Consider the following 20,607-nt stretch of genomic DNA (forward strand, 5'->3'; position numbering starts at 1 on the left):
AAAAAACCCCAGTTGCATTTGCCAACTGATCTATTTCCCATGAAGGACTAAAAATAAAAAGCCCAGTTTCTAAAAGAAACAGGGAAAAAGTTTATTACAAAGTTTCTAAAAGCTCTAAGCAAAAATGGGGCACCACTACCATAAAGAGAGTTTTCCATGACCTTCATTCCTGCCAAGGCAGGTCACTGAATAATGCACAGGGAAAAGAACTGCCAGAGCTCTTTGCAGCTGCCACACTCAGTGCAGGCAAGTTGTAAAATGCAGATCAATAAGAGAGCAGAGAATGTGGGTTAGAGCTCAGGTCAGTGTGGGGTGAGGAAACCCGCCTGGAATTCACCAGGGCTGTGGCAGAACCAGGAGGGGAGTGATGAAATTCCACCGAGCCGCTGGGAACTGAGCTCACATTGAACTGACAAGTGGAGGAGCAAAGTGGGTTTGCAGACCTGAAGGGGTTAAAACTTCCCGATAAAGGGACACATCAAAGCCTGGGAAAACCTTGAGCCGCATTTCCAAAGATAAGGAGAAGCAGGAAACAAATAAATCTGTGTGGTCCAGGGAAAAGGAGAGAGATGGTCCAAAAATGAGAGAGGGCGTGGAAAAGAGACTTCACTGTGTGATTTGTCAGTGTAACAATAACACTGACACCCTGGGAGAGGTAAAACGGGAGGAAAAATTGCCCTTGTGCATGAGCAAGAGCTTGAGGCCACTCTAGAAAAGCACCACGGGGGTATTTCTGCATTTTCAGGACCCTTCAGCACCCACGACTTGCTTGGAAAAGCAAACCCCACCCAGACCAACACAGGCTGCTTTGAACACCTGGATCAACCGGGCAGTTCCACCCAGAGCCACCTCTCAGTGCTCACAATTAGGGAGAGCCTTTGCCAGGTGGCCAAAGAATTGATCTGTTCACCCATTCAGGGCCGGAGGGAAGCACAGCCTCGTCCCCTCTGGCTCTCCTGGGGCAGGTCCTTCATGTCTCTCCCACTTTTACACCTATAATTAACCCTGTAACTGTGCTGAGCTCTGTGTGGGGCTGTTTCCAGAGCTGATATCCATCAGGAAGCACTTCCAGTGACAGGATATTTTCATAGCTAATCACTCCATTGTTACAAACACATTTAAATTTCAACTACAACAAATCTGACTCTGTCCTTGGCTCTCATTATGCTTTGAGCTGGGAAATTACAGAGCTCCTCAGCAGGTACTCACATGTTTTAAAAGCAGGGCACCTCAACTTTTCCCTTTGAAAATTAACAGCTTAAGTTCTTCAGATCTTTTACTGCAAGACATTTTCTCCTGCTTGAGTCATTTTGCAGCTCTGCTCTGAGTTCTGGCCACTGTTTCCAGTGGGTGTAATTATACAGAGTTTAAAATATATCAATAAAGGCCCAAGTTAATGTTGAAGTTACTGTTAGACAGTATTCAAAATTAAAAGAACATAATCCCAGCACACAATGGAGTTTTCTCCATTAAATCCACAGTTTCAAAGCAGGAAGCAGAACATGTTTGACAAAACTGCTGAGTTTCAGTTTGCCAACATCTGGTTCCTTTGCACTTTTTGCCTGTTTTCTTCTTTGAGATTAGACAGATATTTGCTTCAGATTATCAGGTTTCCTTTAAAAATCTACTCAACATCTGACACTGGATCAAGGCCCAACTGAACAGTGTTAGAGCATCTCCTGAACTCTGAACTGGCCCCCCTAATCCAGGTTTTCCAGCCCAGCAATGCTGGGAACAGCAGGATTAACGATGTCAGTTTTCTTGTGGCATCAGATGTTCTGTTTGAGTGACTTCACTACCTAAAAATGCTGTTCCTATTGATGGGATCCTGGATCATGAGGATTCTCTGACGTGCAAAACCCTGTGAAGGCAAATTGCAGCTTTTCCAGAACTGGTGGTTGGGAGTCTCCACCTCCTCTTGGGCTGTTTCCATGGAGCTGGGAAGAACTTCCTTTGAAGCCTCTCCATTTCTACCCTATTTGGTTGCAGTCGACTAAAAAGCTGAAAAGTGAGGCCAAAATAGGCACAAATAAGATCCTCAGACACTGTGCTACCACCCAACCCTGCACCTCCAGGAGAGAACAGTCCAGTAACCACAACTGATGTGCAACTGGGGTTCAATTCATTCCATCAACTCACAGGAAGAAAAAAAAATAAAGCCCTAACAGCAATTCCATCCTGCCAAAGCCACATGTGAATCCAGCACCACAAAAAGAAAAGCAAAAGCAAAGACTAAGTAAATAAACTGTTCCTGTGCTGAAGTGACCAAGGACAACATGTTCCTGGATCTCATTCCCCTTGGGAAGGCAGGGAAAAGGGAAGCCACACACCAAAAATTAGTAACTCTTCCCAAAGCACGTGGAAACGTCAGGGATTGTTGTCACCACATCCCAGGAACTCCCGTGTAATTGCAAGTTAACCAAGGAGTGACTCAGTTAAGCACAGCCCACACCTGGCTGTGGGAGAGACTTCCCATCTCATTTATCTGGAGCAGAGAGGCAACAACACGTCCTGCAAAAGGCTGAAAAGCAGCACTGAAAGAAGGCTGAGGTTTGCACAGAGATCACCCCGATGCAGAACTGCAGACAAAGCCTTGGGATCCTGTTATTCCTCAGATACATCCTCATATTCCCCGCTGTGGCAGCCACGCAGCAAACTCATCTACATTGCACTTCAGTACCCAAATACTGTCTAAGTAGCCATACATAAATATAGGAATTACTTTCATCTTAACATGACAAAGCCACCAAAGCACCTTCCAGAGCCACCTCAGCCCCAGGATAAGGCACGAATGTGACTGAGCAGTTAAAAACTGGCACAAAACGGCCACACATTCCCAACTTCCACAGCTTTCCTCCTTTTCCACCCTCACATGCTTCGTGCAAGGTATTTTTCCACTGCTTCAACTGCACCACCACCGGTGGATATTTGGCTTTTTAACAGCCAGATTTCTAAACTGGCTGAACTCAGAAGTGCATTTTCTGCTCACAATGCTGCAAAACCCAGAAAAAGGAAATTTTAAAAGCTCCAGGTGGACAGCACAGGATTATTGGCACAGGGAGACACTCCTCTCTCCATGTGAGGTTTGTTTTTCCCTTCCCTGCCTTTAAGAGCCCTGGAATTCAATCGGGTGGCAGCCTCGCGTCATGTTTACTCCCAGATAAGTTACATGGGTGGAAACAAATCTGACAACACTCTCCTGTCAGCCCCTGCCTGTTCCATCAGCAGAGCCCAGGGAGGGGTAACAGAGCCAGGAGGGACACGAGGAACACGGAGGAGGGAGAGGAGAACTCTGCACAAGGCTGTCAGTGCCCTCTGCAGTGCCCGTGACCATCTGGAGGCCCAGCCCAGCTTTACAGCTCAGCCCCAGCAGCAGATCTGACAGCCTGGGATGGAGCTGTAACTGGTTAAATGAATGAAAGCACTTTAATCCCTTGAGAAGGCTCAGCCCCTTTAGGTTGAGAAGATTGTTATTTATTTATTTAAGATGCAGCATCTGCTCCCTTCAGGAAAAAGCTGCTTCAGCCTTTGGGACAGGCACCAGTTGTCACACAGGGCAGAATTTTCCCTCTTATTAACAAGTTGGGTTGGGGAGTTCAGGGGGGTTTGTTTGTTTGTTTTTAAAATCAACTTTGCATTGGGCTCTTCAGAAATCCCAAGTGCTCCAACACCAGGGCAAACAGGTTCTCTGGCTGCAGCTCAACCAGGAAACCCAAACTGGCTGAGCCTGAAAGTCATTTGTTTTCTGAACGGCTTTTCTGTTGTTCTTTCCCAGCTGATCCAGCCCCAGCACAGCCCTTGCACATGCCCAGGAATTCTCATTGAAATGAGTTCAAATGCTGAAAGTGGGGCCTGATTTTCAGCAGGAACATCAACGTGGCACTGTGTCCTCAACCCAGGAGGGGCTGGATGTGGGCAAGGAAGGAAATGCCCATTTCCACATCAACATTTTCTGGGACACAATCCCCAGATTCGAGCTCAGGCTGCCCAGAGTTAATGTTCCAACAGCTCAATCACATCCAGATTCCAGAGCATACATCATATGTTAAGAATGGAAATTATGCCCAATACAGAGTTGTTGGAATTGCTCTTTGCATTAATAACTTTTCTCTGGTTTAACCATATTTTTATCAAGTAAAAGTTACACATCAGTGCAATAAATGAAAAGTTGAATGATGAGTTCACATCACAAACCACAGTTCTTTTAAATACCCACTTGACCTCCCAACATTTCCACACATTAACATGAAGCATTATTAGTTTCTTGTTAGTGAAAGGAAATTAAGCCCATGTTGCTGAGTGTGGCTCAGATAAACTGGGATTTGAGGGAGACACTTTTACCCTCAGCCATTCCCAAGACAAACAGGACAAAGTGCTGCTTCAACTTAATCATCCTGCAGGAATCAGAGGGTCTCTCCTTTCCACTGGAACACCCTTTGGGGCTGTAATGCTTCAGCTTGTGCATTCCCTTAGTTTGATTTGTACTTGGTCTGCTTTGACTCCTCTGGAACCTCAGCAAAGACAACAGGACAACGTGCATTTCTCCACCATTATTACCTTTCCCTGTGGGCACTGATGTCTCCCAGGAGCTGTTTTTCTGATGTTTAATGGCCAATTTAATGAGTATGTCATCTCCAAACTGAGGGGAAAGCACAGGGAATGCTGATTGTGGCAGCAAATCTACAGGTATTTTTCCACAGGCATCCAGAGGGACAGAGCTCAGCTGACACATCCCATACCTTGGAGCATGGTCTGTCCTGATGTCACTGAAATGTTTCTGCTTTAATATAAAAGGTCTTTTGGGAAAAGAGGTTTTCTGGCCCCTGCAAAAGCAAAGCTGCTTGTTTTGCATCTTTTTATCTCCACATCTCTCACACTGTTCAACACAACCTCACATGGGATGCTCTAACCCTGGGTTTGGGAATATCCAGGGGATCACCTCCAAGCTCTGCTGGTTTTTTGTAGTGGAATTTCTTTTCTCTGCTATTTCTTTTCCTTTTTGTTTTGTGGTTTGGGTTTTTGGGGGGTTTGTTTGGGGTTTTTTGTTTGTTTTTGTTTATTTGTTTTGAGGTTTTTTAATCCTCTGGAAGTTTCCTTCCTTTTTCTTCTCTGGATGTTCTTTCCCTCTGAGTGTCAAATAATCTGGATGTAACTATTCTTCCTATTGTTATCTGAATGAAGGAAAGATCCTGTAGGACCTGTTTTCTATCTGAATAAATCAGGGATATGTTCACTGGGAGCTTCCTTTATTACTAAATCTTTGTATTTTTTAAAGACATCAGTTCCCCTATAGAAGTTTGGGAGGACTCCAAGAGGGGACCAGGCAGCATTTGGTAATTTTAAGTGCACAAAACGGTGGGGAAACAACCAGAGATCAAAGCACTAAGAAAATAAGCTCAAGACATGTTTTCTACCCACCCAAAACCCAGACCATGCCCCAGCTTTAATCCTCGAGGCTTCTTTGCACATCAGACTTTACCCAAAGTGCCTCCCCCAACTCCCCTGAGGCAGCACTTGCTGTAGCAAAGCAAAGGTAAATGTGAGGAGCTGACAGATGCTCCTGTGGGGAGGAACAGCACAAACACTCAGGAGGAACAGGAAATGTTCCAACAAAGCTCAGCTGTTGGGAAACATCAGTTGGCTCAGCCTGAAATCCTCTAAACTAACACTTCAGGTTCAGACTTGTGCCAAATTTACAGCTGTGGAAAGCAAAAAGGAAGCCAAGTTGAGATGGGAATAATTCGTAAATGTTGTCAGAATGGCTCTTGTTTCTTGATAACCCAGACTGGGCAGAGAAAAACACCTGTAGGAGTCACTGAATCATCATCCAAAACCAGCCAGTGATGGACAACAAAAAGAAATTTAAAGTGATTGAACTCATCCATTCAAGGTAACTTCTATTAAGTACATTTTAGAATCCAAAACCAGCCAGTTACCAACAACTGGAAGAAACTTAAAATAATTGAGCTGAGCCATTCAAGGTAACTCCTATTAAGTGCATTTTAGAATCCAAGTTAGCAGAAAAAAAATGGGCAGACTGAAATACTTTGGTGTAACAATCCCCACTCCACACCCTGAGAACACACACTGAGATAATAAAGCTGAGCCACATCTGAAGTCCATTCTGGAATGCAACCTCAGCTCATGAGCTCCCAAATCTGCCCTTAAGGACCTCGTTTTCCATTTAGCTGTTTCAGGAAGACTCCCAAGTGAGCCTTTGTCCAGCCTGAATTCACTGCTCTGCTGAACACTTTCAAGGTGGGATTCTCAGCACTTGTTTTCCCACATGTCCATAATCACCACAAAATATCCCACAATATCCAGCAGCAGCTGCTCCAAGCTGCCAGAACTGAGGAATTCTGCAGCATTTTAGTCACTGCAGCCCTGCAGTGGTACAAATCTTGTAGAAATCACAATTCTTACTTCAAAAACTACCCATGGAATGCATTTAGTGCAGGTTGTGGTAAAAATCTTCTAAGAATCACAATTCTTAGCTCAAAATCTACCCAAGCATTTCTACCATGACAAGGTTTCTTCAAGGAAAACTTGATCACAGCCAATTGGTACTTTCAGATTGTTTTGCAAGTTGTAAATTTATTTTTTTCTTAGATCAGAAACACAAGCACAAATGGCCAGACTGGCACACGTCTCGTGGCTGTGACACTGCACTGTCACTTGGAGGGGAGGACACAACCCCCTAATCCAGCCTGTCCCCCTCCTGTGGAACACATTCCTGCACAGTGACTGCTCTCAGCATAAATACACCCAAATCCACGGAACATTCCACTGGATTTTACCTCTGCTGGGGCAGGAACAGCCAAGCAAGTCACAGCAAGTGACAGGCAGGGCTTTCCCAACAACCAGGGCTTGAGGAGCACCCAGAATTTCTCAGTGCCACCCCAGCTCTGCAGTCCAAGGGCTGGACAGGAGCTGAGTGGCAGGGAATAAAATTATCAACAGATGAAAGGATTATTCAGCCAAGTTTAGCATTATCTGCACTAACCTGGTGATTTAAGACACTTACACCTGAATTATGATTAGACTTGACAACAGAATGTGGGATCTACTACAAATAATTAGCACAGGACTCCAAAGGGTTAAAAAACAGCAGAAAGAACCCTGTTCTCTTGAGCATTCCCATTCCTGAGTGGTTTCTGCTGGCACATAAATTACAGATGTGCATCACCAACATGCTGCTGCCTCAAAACCTCAAACTACCATCTGATGACTCAAGAGGAATATTTAAGGCAGACAGAGGTAGTGGAGAGGATGAGACACTAAGTGTAACTTGTCCTACTTAACAAACAGAATTTGGGACCTTATTATTATCAAACTGTGGCACTGAGGATGTGCTTTTTCTGTAATTTGCACTAATTAGATACAGGAAAGTTACAGCGATGCCTTCACAGGTACCAGAGAATTTTCCCACCCCAGAAGAGCAAAGGAACAAAGAACTTGAGAAGGTCTCACCAGGCCCTTGAGGAAAAGGCCAACAAGAGGTTAAACCCTGATAGTGTCTGGAGGACACCAGGGCTGGACTCTCTGCCAGAAATAGCCAGGGATAAAGGGTAAATCTTTGCTTCCATTGGCACTCCAAGAAAACACATCTCAGCCCAAATCCAGCTGTCAGCCAACCCCTGCCCTCACTTCACCTTTGTCTCCTGCTTCAACTTAGCCCTGTGTTTTAAGCTCTCTTTGAACAGAAAGAGGAGTCAAGTTCTTCCTTAAAAATAAAATTTAAAAAATTTATCAATCCATCTTTACTGCTGAATCATTTTCTGGTGGGCACTGCAGGATGAACAATAAAATCCATGAGATCCTTTTCTACACAATGTTCTTACAACAGCCCCAAAATGCCTCCTATGCCAGGAGACCTGTACCTGGCCAGGCTCTCACCTAATAGAGATTTTATAGTTATATTGCAAATAACAAGACATTGTACCTAAATAACAGTGAGACAATTCTTCAGCTTAGTAACACATGGAAGGAAATTGATCCTGGGATCAGATCTGTTACAGTGACCACAGATCTGGGGGCACACAAGGATCATTCCTGTTACATTTGAATGATATAGTCTTTAAATGAAGAATAGAGCACAAAAATGTACCACAAGCTTTCCACTGCCTTTTCCAACAAAGGCTGCTGCTCCAAGGCAGGGTTTCCCCTTTTGTTAAAGCATGTGTATCAATTAGTTATGAGAAATGCTCCACGCTCTACTGCATTGATCCAAATAAAAGGTTTACACCATAATTCTATGCTTATTGTTTAAAAAATACGTTCAACAAAGCTTAGCTCCCTTTTAAAAAGGTGAAATGATACATCAGCAGAAGCACCCAGGGTTCTGGATTTGGGAAGGGCAGCCAAGGACAGGGAATTCCTGGGTGAGCAGTGGCATTCTGTGACTGCTCCTGTCACTGCCCATCACCCCGAGGAACAATCGATCCCTGCACTGTTTGCTTGCACGGGACCTGCATGGAAAGCTCACACACTGTTCTCATTTAACACCTTTTCTTGGAGATATGGGAAGATAAGCCATGAGTATGTTGTTGGAATACTCAATGTTTTTTTAAAACATTATAGATTAAAACCCACCGAATTAACAATTTGGTGTTGGTGGTGCAAAGATCTTCCTACAGCAGAGGCTCCAGGAAACCAGAGCAGGAATTTACATCACTTGGCCAAGGAACCAGCAGGAAAGGTTTGGATATCAGCAGGAGTTCAATCAATCAATTAATCAATCAATGAATCAATCAATCAATCAATCACTGACAAGCAGAGCCAGAGGCTGCAAGGACACCTTACCAGAACTCGATCTCCAATCTTGAGCTCCCTCTCTCCTTTCTTGAGTGACCCAGCCTCAGAGAGGTTCGATATGGACTCACTGGCAGTCTTGGAGAGGTTGCTCACATGGGAAGGAGCTGCGTGTTCCTTGGCAGCGAGGGGGGAGCTTTTCTGTGGAATTCCCGAGGGGGGAAGCGCGGCGGCGGCCGAAGACACGGCGCTGGCAGCCGATGTGGACGTCGGGGAGGTGGCTCTGGAGGGGTGAGAGGTCTGAGTACCGTTGGCTTCATCTTCTGCCAAGACCTTCCTGGTCAGCTTGGACGGCCTGGTGAAAATCCCCCTCAGGGGCTCGCACTGGAAGTAGCGCACTCCGGCCACAGAGCCGTCGTTCTTGCCAATGGGCTCGTCCAGCACGATCCCTGCCCACTGCCCGGGCGCGAACTGCGTCTCCCCCAGGAACTGGATGTAGCCTGGCTTGTTCCCGTTCACCCACACGCGCTCCCCGACCCGGAAATCGTCCACAAACTCCTCGGGGGGCTCGGCAGGGGCTGCGCTCGGGGCCTTCTCGCTGGGAGCCTTCTCTGCTGCAGCTGCAAGGAGGGACAGCGGGAATCAGAATCACAGACTCGGAATCACAGACTGTTCCGAGCTGGAAGGGACCCACAAGGATCACCAAGTCCAACTCTTCAGTCAATGGCCCACACAGGGAACTGAACCCATGACCTTGCCATTATTACAACCAAGTTTTAACCAACTGAGCTGATCTCAGTTTCACACTCCGAGACTCCAAAGGGTGCTCAGGTCACTCCCTGCTCAGGGTCAGTGCATTTGGAAAGGCATGGAGAGCACAATGCCAAGTTTTCCCAGGAAAACACTGTAAACTCTGGAATACCATAACTCAAAATTAAGGTCAGAGACACTGAATGCATTTAATGAAGGTAAAAATCTTGTAAGAATCACAATTCTTACCTCAAAAACTACCCATTGAATGCATTTAGTGCAAGTTTTGGTAAAAATCTTGTAAGAATTACAATTTTTACCTCAAAAATTACCCACTGAATGCATTTAGTGAAAGTTTCAATAAAAATCTTGTACAAATCACAATTCTTACTTCAAAAACTACCCACTGAATGCATTTAATGTAGGGTTTAGTATAAGTCTTGTAAGAATCACAATTCTTACCTCAAAACTGCCCATTGAAGGCATTTAGTGCAAGTTTGGTATAAATCTTCTAAGAATCACAATTCTTAGCTCAAAAGCTACCCAAGCATTTCTACCATGACAAGGTGTCTTCAAGGAAAATCTGATCACAGCCAATTAGTAAATTCAGATTGTTTTGCAAGTTGTAAATTTATTTTTTCCTTAGATCAGAAACACAAGCAAAAATCCCTTGTTGTAATGAGTAAAAACAGTGTGTTCTCACAGCATCCAAGGTGCTTTTTGTTAGAAAATAAGGGGGAAATTCAGATATTTGGTATTCCTTACCAGCTGCAACAGGTGCAGGTGTTTTCAGCAATGTGCCCCCGTGCTTGATGGTCTTTGAAGGGGCCTTGAGGCCACTTGGCTTTAACATACTCATCTTTCTCCAATCCCAGTGTTGCTCCCCCTCGTCTGCAGCAACTATCTTTTCCCAAACATGGAGAAAATATATTCTTCAAGCTTTTTCAGCTCTGGAATAAACCTAGATATAAAAATAGTAGACATGAAACAAGAAGTCAGTATTTTAACTCATGCAGAAGGAATTTATATATATTTAAAGTTTGTGTATGAAATGCACTATAAAAGCTGCTTTACAATAACAACCAGAAGTGTTTCTAATTCTTTTGAAGGTCATTTCCTACTGAAACACACCAAGACTGAACTGAAAGCATCAAAATAACTCACTTTGCTGAATGCTGCTGTTCTCATGTTGAGATTTAAACCAAAGGGGTATTTTGAGAAGGAAAATCAAAGCCCTTACCAGCATAACTAACATTACACACAGATCTAATCACTCCACACACATGACTGTTTTAAGTCACATTTTTCAAGTGTTGCAACATCCCAGGAAAACCAGCCTGGGAGCGGAGAACAAACTGCAAGGGAAATCAAGAGAACCAGGACTTTCAGGACAAAAAGAGCAAGGTTTTATGTAAGCTGAAGCTGATCAAGAGCTGGATGATGACAAGTGGAAAGCAAACACCAGCTCAGATCACAAGATCCTCTGGCTCCCAGTCCCCAGCAGTGCCTCAGCTCCGGGAGGGGGGACTCTGCCCAACACTGCTCTGACCTGAAACCAGCTAAAAGCTTTCCAAGGAACTCTGTGCTGCCACACAAGCATCTTCCTTCTGCTCACAGAAACTCCAGAAAGGCTTTTTTCACCTCTAATGAAAAATCTCTCTTTTTTCCTCACTGTGAATTCAAAGCTGAACTTCGAGGCGACTGTTCTGCCCCATCTTCAAAAGCATCACCTGTTGTGCAGGAGCAGCTTGGCTGTTTGCTGAGTTTTCTGAGAGACACTGCCAGGGCAGCAAAGCCACTGAAACAGCACCTGAACAAAGACCTGCAGGCAAAAAGGAACACTTTGCTCAAGTGTTTGCTCAGAACATGCCAAACAAGAACTACAAAGCAGGTCTCAGTCCTGCCCTTTGCTCAGCATTTTGGCACCTGTCAGAACACAAAGCTGGGCAGCTGCACAATTCCCAGAGCATCATTCCCAGTGCCCAGACTGGGAGCACAGGGTGGGTAAAGGCAAAGTAAACCTGACTGAAGGACACACAGCTCTGCTCCAAAAAAGACCAAGGGGATAAGCCCAGCCTGTCTTTACTGCCAGTCTAAGTCTCACCCCTCACATATTTTGTTCCTCAAAATCAATTCCCTGTGAAGAGGAGATGTCAGGCACAGCTGCTTTGTGAACCTCAACACCAAAGTGAAACATTTCCTATGCTATTTCAACACCTGACACACCAAATTCAAGGCATTTTCTGAGGCTGCAATAGCGTTATCCTTAAAAAAACATGAATTACCACCTTGCATGCTTTGTGTCTGTCTACAGGCTCAGCTCTGCTCCATGAAAATGATGAAACAGCACCGTGAAGATTTCTGAGGATGTCTCCCAGTGTTGCCAGAGATTTGTCACCCCTTCAGCTACACTGAGGAGAAAAACTCCTCTATTATTCTGGCATTTTGTATCCCAATCCAATCTTCAGGTGGGAGTGCTACCAAACCTGTCCTTCCCCAGGCTGCAGGTCCTGGTCCCTCCAAACCAGGATCTCCATTCCTTCCCTACAGTCAACACATCCAAATCCAGGGGAACAGCAAAATTGCAGGATTTGGTACAAATACAGACTCATCAAGGTCAGGTCTTTTGAGCTCCCAATCTTTTCTATCAGTGCCAAACACCCACCTGATGGAAATTTGGTCCCCCTTAAGGAAGATTAAGGCAGGGAGCTGGAACTCTCCTGGAACACTCTGCCATTCTTTTCCATTCTCTTTTTTTTTTTTTCCCAAAAAGACCATTCCAGCACCACACAGGTTGTAACCACCTACACTATGCAAGGACAGGTATACATAAAAAATCCCATACACTCAATTATCACCAAAATTACATTTTTCTACTTTCAGGCAGTTATTTATTAATAGATGCTTAACAAACCTCTGCTCAACAGAAAGTTAGAAGGCTCTAACACTGCATTTCTTGGCTCAGGGAACTCATTCATGTTTTAATCCTGCTGTCCCAGTCATGGGTTATATATTTGCTGTGTCATTTGCTTTTCTCAACACACAGGCCCTTCATCTGGGCCAGGAGTAACACAATCCCTCGTGCCCTGGTTTCAGAGTTACTGAAATTGTAGCTTAATTCAAACAAAATAAAAGCTAAAATTACAGCCAGCACATTTTGGTGGATGCCTCCCCCACTGCAATGGTTAAAATGCAACTTTTGGTCTCAGGGAAGGACCTTCATTGCCTCATGGAACTCATGGAACAGAGAGAACATAAATCTGCATCAAGTGACTTTAAGGATTACACACTCCAGCATTTCCCAACAGGCTCCAGATGTCAATGATCTCATTTTGGTTCAGGCAGAACAGCTCCCTACTTGTCCCCACTCCTCTCTCCTTCCTTGAATCTGTCTCAGCTCTTCTGAAAAAGGATCCTTATAATGAAGAGGCAAAAATATTCATAAAATCACAGAATCATAGAATGGATTGGGTTGGAAAAGATCTCCAAGATCATCCAGTCCAATCCTTGGTCCAACTCCAGTCCCTTTACCAGATCATGGCACTCAGTGCCACAGCCAATCTCAGTTTAAAAACCTCCAGGGATGGGGAATCCACCCCCTCTCTGGGCAGCCCATTCCAACGCCTGAGCACTCTCTCTGCAAAGAAGTTTTTTCTGATCTCCAACTTCAATTTCCCCTGGCAGAGTGTCCTGAGTTCAGAGAAAGGAACATGGAATCCTGAACCTGGAACGTTTTCTCCTCTGGCCCATGAGTTACTCCAAGAGCTCTGACCCTTCCCAGTTACAAACACAACTCCTAAAATTATTGCAATCTTAAAACTAAAGCACATAAACATTTTCTGCATGACTCAGCTCTAATTCCTACTACAGCTCCCCAAAGTTGGATTTACAGTCTCCTGGGCTGTTATTGCACTGCTGTAAAACGTGAGTGTAGATATTTACAAAAGCATTTAATGCTTTCAATTGAATTCATTCACACACAGCTTAAAAATACAGCCACAATTATCCCTTGAACAAAATCAAGGCCTCCTCATTGCACTGCTGTTTGTTTGCTGCCCCTTTAGGAATATTTCTCTGTGTGCAAGAATGTGCCAGAGCACAGAGAGCAACTTCTGGAAGGTTCAGATGGGAAGAATTCATGCACAGACTGGGCCAGTGCCACCAGAATCCTTCCAGGAACAATTCTGGATGAGGTGGCACAGCAGAGGGATGAAGTGCAGAAAGCAAAAGCCTCACACACCCTCCCCAGACAGCATTTCCCACTGCTTTGTTTCCAAGGGGAACACAAGGATAGTCCTGCACTGCTCCATATTCCTTGCTTTGTTTCCAAGGGGAACACAAGGATAGTCCTGCACTGCTCCATATTCCACAGCCAGACTTCTCATGGTTGGCAAACTGCACTGTCAGCACAGAGGGAGAGAAAAGCTGGATCCTGCAACAAAACCCTTCCTGATGCTGATTCCTTCTCTGCTCCTTCTGGGTCTGCTGGAGATATTTCTTGCTGGGCAATCAAAGAGGCTGAATCACCACTTTGTAAGCATTGGGTTACATTTACAATGCAACATTCCCCACAATATCCACTGTAAATGTCTCAGCCTCAGAGTCAGCTCTGTACAATTACCAGGTGCCAAACCAGAACGCTGGATTTGGAAGCCTCCCTGCAGTAACTCTGGAGCTCCTCTGGAATGAGGGAGCACACCTGGGATTCCAGGCCACTCACTGCTTAAATACAACCATTTTGGAGCAATGAATTCCCATCTCTCTGCACTGAAATGGGAAGTGAACTTCCCTGTGACCCTCAACTGCAAATTCCACATGTTCTGTCAGCCCTGATGCATTTATTGAATGAGCAGCAATTCAGACTCCAACACCCCAGAAAGCACCAGAGGCATTTGTGAACAAAGCAAATCACACCCTGCAAATAAATCACTGTGGTGCTGATGGAACATCTCTGCCCTGGCCACTGCTAAAGCAAACTAAACACTGCACCAGAACTGAACTGCTCTGTTCAGGATGACACCGTGGAACTGGAGGCATCTTCAGGCATCGCTGAGGTTGAAATGAAGAGAATTTAAGAATGAATTTATACATAAACAGAAATAAACATAATTAAGAATTTAAGATTTCAATAGAATAAGGGTTGACATTTGATTACTGGTTCAACATAGCAATTAGAGAAAGGGAGCATTTAAAAACATGACTTCAAGTTTTATTTTGTCTTCCACAAACCATTGATTTTTATGTCAATTAATCAAGTAATGTAATGACCTGAATACAGAGTTCAGATACATCACTGCTATGGGAAAAGACATTATTTAATTCAACGTTTATCTTGCCAAGTGCCATCAAATCATATTTATTTGGGTTATGAGACACTCTGCTCACTGCCAGCATCAAAACATGTGTGCTGGTGCGTGCCCATCAAACCAGTGCTTTGTACTCACTTTTAAAGGTAGAAAAAAAGTTTGTATTGAAACTCAGTTGATCAGGTAGAAAAAAATAATAAGAATCCAGGCCTTTCTCTCAGGTCTGTTGTTTGCAGATGCTGGCATAGGAAATAAAAATTTATTAAGAAAATAAGCAAGAATATCTCCTAATTTGTAGAGGATCCTCATGGCATTCTGCTCCAGCTCCTTCCAGCCCAACCCAATATAACCACCACAGGAATTCCAGGCAGATAAACCCCTCCCAAAGGTGAACACTCATCCTACATGAACCTCACAGCCTCAGTGTCTTATACCATGTTTGTAACAGAAATGTGAATTTTACAGGCACAGATGCTTGAAGAAGAGCTTCAGTTTAGTTTGTTCAGTAAACAGAGTGGATGGAAGCAGTTCTTGCCCTCCTGAAGTGCCCTCCCAGCTCCCACCAGGGTAACTCAGGGTGTCCCTGTGCACACAAGTTCTGGGAGGTGTTTAACTCAGACACAGTTTGGTTGTGCTGCCACCAAGCCAGCCAGGCCAGGCTGCAGCGTGGTGGGACAGGAGCCCCCGGGGGTGACACAGCTCTGCCCAGAGTGACACTGACGGGACAAGCACAGCTTGGAACAAACCGCGCCTGGCGAGTCCCACAGACTGGAATGTGCGCACAGGATCCCAGGGCCCGATAAACCCTCCAGCTCTGCTTCTGAGGGCACTGCTTTGGACAGACAGGCCTTAGTCTGACACAGCCACTGAGACAAACAAACCCAGGGATGTCCCAGCTGGTCCCCAGGCTGTGACACACACTGGGCATTGTCACCCCTGGCCCACCATCACCCCACGGGCTGAGGGTGCCCCAGAAACAGCTCCTGGGCTCCTGTGCCTTCCAAAGGGAATCCTTGTTTCCCTCAGAACTCCAAGGAAGCTTCTCCCGCCTTGAGCACTGACAGGGACTGGGGAAGTGTTTGGGAATCTATCCCAGTGCCCACAACGCTGTCCCCTGGTAAGGGGAATTACAGCCCAGCAGCAACTTTAGATTTGTTTCTGAGCTGAGATCAATAATAGATATTTATCTGCCAGGGAGATGACTTGAACTGTTTTCCATCTTAGTTCACAGATCCATATGATATTCAGGACCAAAGACTTTCAGATTATCTTTCAGTATCAGACTTAGGACAGCCAGGCCTGCACACAAATCTGTATTTCTGCTTGATTTTGAACTTGCTGGGTAATTTCAACTAAATAAAATAAAAGGCAGGAGATTTCTAAAAAAAAACTCATAATATTCTTACAGGTGAACTGGTAGGAGGGAGACTTGTGTTTCAACAGTCCTGAGCTCCTCCCAGACTTTAGACCAGACCAACTAATTTCTGAAGCAACATGAAAAACCAGAGTATTGCCATCAACACATTTGGTAGCAGCTGGTTATCAGTTTGTTTGGAAATAATACAAAATTAAAATATAATACAGTTAGGAAGGCAACCATTTATGAGACCCAAATCCACTGAGGGCTTCAGGGACATGGCTAAGCTGGTAAAGAAGACACAGGGCTGGTTTCCTACCTTGGGAAGTGCAGGATATCCACTGCAAATGGTACAAACAGGATTCTCCCAGCACATGCCTGGGAAAGGAGGGGTAAATTCCTGTAAGAAACTGCACTAAGAAGAAGATGAATCAGATCAAAGATAGTAAGAGGCTTAGGAGCTGAAAGCATCAGTCAGATATTACAGCAATGCTGTGAGGAAGGCAATTCATCAAACCTTCTGCTCTGCTTATGGAATTTAATTCTGCATCAAGGGCATTTTAAGTCACCTCATCTTATCTTTCTAGAACCTGCTGTGCTCACTCACATTCCTGAATGCCTCGAGACACTCAGTAAAAAAATAAACTATTGGAATACAAAGACTGCTGAATACAAAGCAAAAAAACCCCTATTTTGGGCTGGCAATTTGCAGGTAATTTTTTTGCCAATCTATTGCAATTTCAAACACAGACTGCTCAGTTTCTTTTAAATGATTCCTCCTGTCTTTAATTAATCAGGAAGAGCTGGTAGCTGTTAACATGATGCAAACTCCAACACTTCAAGTTGCCACTGTACACATGGATTATAAAAACATCACTGCTATGGTCTATTAAAAGATCAGAAAGCACATGATGCTCCTCAGCACATCATTCCCTACGGAATGAGTCAAGGACTGAGGAGTAGAAGAAGTTTGCAACTGAGAAAGTAAATAGTTGCCACCTCTTCTGTCAGCCCATCATCATCACTTACTACTTTGCCTACATTTCCCCAAGGAAATTCTTGTCTTTCCCAAATCCCCTCCATTTTGATAATAACTTTTAACTGCCCAGACTGAATTCAGATGATGATAAAGCACTTCAACCACCTCAGTAAGTGCATTCAGTCACAATAAAATGATGATTTTGGAATAGTAGAGCATCGAGTTTGTTATCTGGGATTTAAAGTTTAAATGAAACTTTGAGAAGGAAAACACTTCCCCCGTCAGTCTCAAAACCCCAAACCATTTAAAGACACAAAAGCTTCTCCCTAATACAATTACAACTGAAGCAGCTGAAACAAAGATGCTGCTTTTTATAGCAAGGATTTAATTTTGATAGACTTGGTGAAACTGTAACTGTTTCACACTCAGGGAAAACACAAGTCAGCAGTCCCTTTTTAGCTCCCCATGTTCTGAACCTTTTAAATTAGCACCGTGACTGTTGTGGTGCTGGCACAGACCAAAGTACAAGCACAAACTCAGAACTCAGATAAATATTGCTGTGATTGAGTGGATGCTGCTGCCAAGGAGAGCAGCAGAATGAGAGTGTCAAATGAGCTAATTCTATAAAATACTGAGTTCCTCTCTTTGCCTTGCAACTTCCTCTCATAAGAAGCTAAAAATATAGACAGTAAGATTATAAAGATCAGGGGAAATTAATAGCTCTTAATGGGATTTCTTCTGCAAACAGTAGAGTCTTATAAATGAAAAGAATGTATTCTATTCACCCAGGAGTCTTCTGAGTTTGTACAAACAATCAATGAGACATTCCAGGTGGAAAAACTCCAGTGGGTGTTAAAGTAGAAACTTGTACAGCCTGTTCTGAGATCCATCTTCTAAATCCTTCACAGCCTTTTGGAGCCAGATCCCAGGGTCAGGCACACGAGTGCAACATCAGGAGGTGGACCAAGGGTTGGACTTGATGATCTCAGAGGTCTTTTCCAAGCCAATCGATTCTGTGATTCACTGATTCTACACGTGTGTGGAGAACACACACCTGGACAAGCCCTGACATGGCAGGAGGGGTTTGAATCACCAGGGAACTGCTGCCAAAGCTCTGCTGGGGCTCAGTGAAATGGTTGCTCCAGCAGAAACTGGAGCTGAGATTACAGCTAATGCAGTAGATAATTGCCTTTCATTAAATAACAAAACACCAGCCAGCTGAGGCATTTCCAAACATGCTGCTCCAATAAGGATTCCAGGGAGTTACTTTTCATACGTGCCAGCAGAGCCAGCAGTCCCCAGGGAATGCCAAGGGACTCAACAAGAGCTGCATTCATTCATGGTCGTCATGTTCAAACATCAGAAAACTTGCATTCAACATACAGAGTTAACATCTGACCCCAGTGTTTTAGAAAAGCAGTTCTGAAAAATCATATTGGCAAGGCAGATCACTCTGCTTCTTTTTAAGGAGGATCTGTTTTGAAATAGTGTCTCCCAAGAAAAACTTTAACAGGGCTAAAAGGATAAAGGGAGGAACACTAAAGGAATTATACAATCTGCCCAAGCTGAGTAAATAAAGGCAATTATTTATCCTGGATTTCACATTCAGAAGATGGTAAAGTAACTGTAACTCAGGAAATCTCCAGGAGCTCTTGGAAGTCACAGCAATCAGAAGAGAGAGCTCTGCTCCTTCCTGCAGCATAATCACATGAGGAAAGAGGTTGTTATTCCCTACAGGATACATCTGGGATAAGGATAGGAGGATACAAGGCAGCTGGTTTTCTGCCCTCACTAGAAAGCTGAGATCTTCTCTTTAAGAGAAACCATGAAAATTACATAAAACTCTTTCTTCTGCCAAGTAACATCTCCTTCTTGATCCCTAAAGATACAGACATTTGAGGTCACATTTCCAGGCTTTTCTCCTCCAGCCACCTCATCCCTCTCCCTTCAATACACACACAGCTTTAGTGCACTCCAGCACAGACAGAAAGTCTTCCAGCACATGTTTAAGGGCTAGACAGGAGGAGAACCCTGAAATCTCATCATTTTACACCAAGAATCAACAATCCTTAGCATGCAAACGCAGACGTGTTGTACCTGAGAAGTCACACATTCCTTGGGCTACATGTTGCTGTTTGGGTGGAGGGAGGGATTTGCTTTGCTCTCTCCCTGCCTGTTGCAGCAGGTGCACACAGACACACACACCAGAAAAACATCTCTCTGCCGTTGCTGGTTTCAGAATTACATACATATTTCTGCTTGCTCTTTGCAAAGCAGCCACCAAAAAGGTATTTCCTCTTTTGCACCTCTTTTCTTTCTTCTTCCTACGTGTTAACACAGGTATCACATGTTTTAAAATCCTTCTGCTCAAAGATCTCAGAGCAACCTGTGAACTCGGGTAAAACCCTGCCCTTGCCGCACACTGGGTGAGTGAAGGGTCACAAGCCGTGTCACAGTCAGATTTTCAAACATACACAACCCCAGACTAATTCTTCCTCCCCACGCCCTGCTTTGGAAGAGACTTCCTCGGTGCCGGCTTCTGTTTGTTTATATTTTTAAAACACGGGATCGGAACAAAAGACGTTGTGATGAGAGGCAAAACCAACTCCTGCTTTCCATGCAGCAGGAGCCACCTTTCCCTGAGAGTGAGAGCGAGCAGCAATTACCTTGTGCCCCTTAGCAGAGATGATGGCACAGGACGGGAGCGCGGCATGGCCCGAGGAAGCACCGCTATGGGGCGGAGGAAGCAGCGCTATGGGGCAGCGATGGCACAGGACAGGAGCATGGCATGGCCCGAGGAAGCAGCGCTATGGGGCGGAGGGAGCAGCGCTATGGGGCGGCGATGGCACAGACAGCAGCACAGCATGGCCCGAGGAAGCAGCACCCTAGCGGGAAGCAGGAGGGGCCTGGAGCGGCGCCTGTTCCCGGGAATGCCGCGGCTCCAAGCCCGGCTGTAACATGGCAGCGAAGGCTCCCGAGCCACCTGCAGGGACACAAGGGCAGCTCACCTGCAAACCAGGCGCCCAAGGAACAACACAGCGATGGGGAGCGGGCGTAAAACGGGGAAAAAACACATAAAGACCGAGGTAAACTATACAGCAAACCATTCACCGGTAAAATATCAGGATGGAAGCGCAGGATGCTGGGAATTGCAGGTCGGCGATTACAGAGGAATATATAAAGAATATTCACAGCTCTTACCCACAGAAGAGCCGCTCAGGCCGGCAGTGAACACACATAGCGCCGCAGCGACCAGGGCCGAATCCCTGCGGGTCCCCTGCCCCTCTCGGCCCCGTGGGGACGCCGCTCCCGCTCCCTCCCGGCCCCGGCGGGGCTGAGGCGGCCGAGCCCTCGCGCCTGGCCCGGGCCCGGGCCCGGCCCCGGCGGGGCGGCACAGCACAGCACGGCACGGCACGTGTGGCGGCCGCTCAACAGCCCCGGCCCGGCCCGACGCTGCCCGCGAC

The 20,607-nt window shown here is 45.2% G+C and overlaps 1 protein-coding gene across 3 annotated transcripts in view; it reads right to left on the reverse strand.

The window, feature by feature from the left end:
• CLIP1 (CAP-Gly domain containing linker protein 1) overlaps nucleotides 1-20,607 on the reverse strand; it is a 62,542-nt gene that overhangs the window by 41,396 nt on the left and 539 nt on the right. For all 3 annotated transcript variants that reach the window (XM_071572344.1, XM_071572343.1, XM_071572342.1), the window contains exons 2-3: nucleotides 10,267-10,462; nucleotides 8,803-9,371 (exon numbers count right to left, since the gene is read on the reverse strand). In XM_071572344.1, the coding sequence (XP_071428445.1) occupies nucleotides 8,803-9,371; nucleotides 10,267-10,360 (663 nt within the window). In that variant the 5' untranslated portion in view covers nucleotides 10,361-10,462. The remainder of the gene's footprint in view (nucleotides 1-8,802; nucleotides 9,372-10,266; nucleotides 10,463-20,607) is intronic.

This window comes from Pithys albifrons, chromosome 17 (genome assembly GCF_047495875.1).
Source record: "Pithys albifrons albifrons isolate INPA30051 chromosome 17, PitAlb_v1, whole genome shotgun sequence".
NCBI classification, from domain to species: domain Eukaryota; kingdom Metazoa; phylum Chordata; class Aves; order Passeriformes; family Thamnophilidae; genus Pithys; species Pithys albifrons.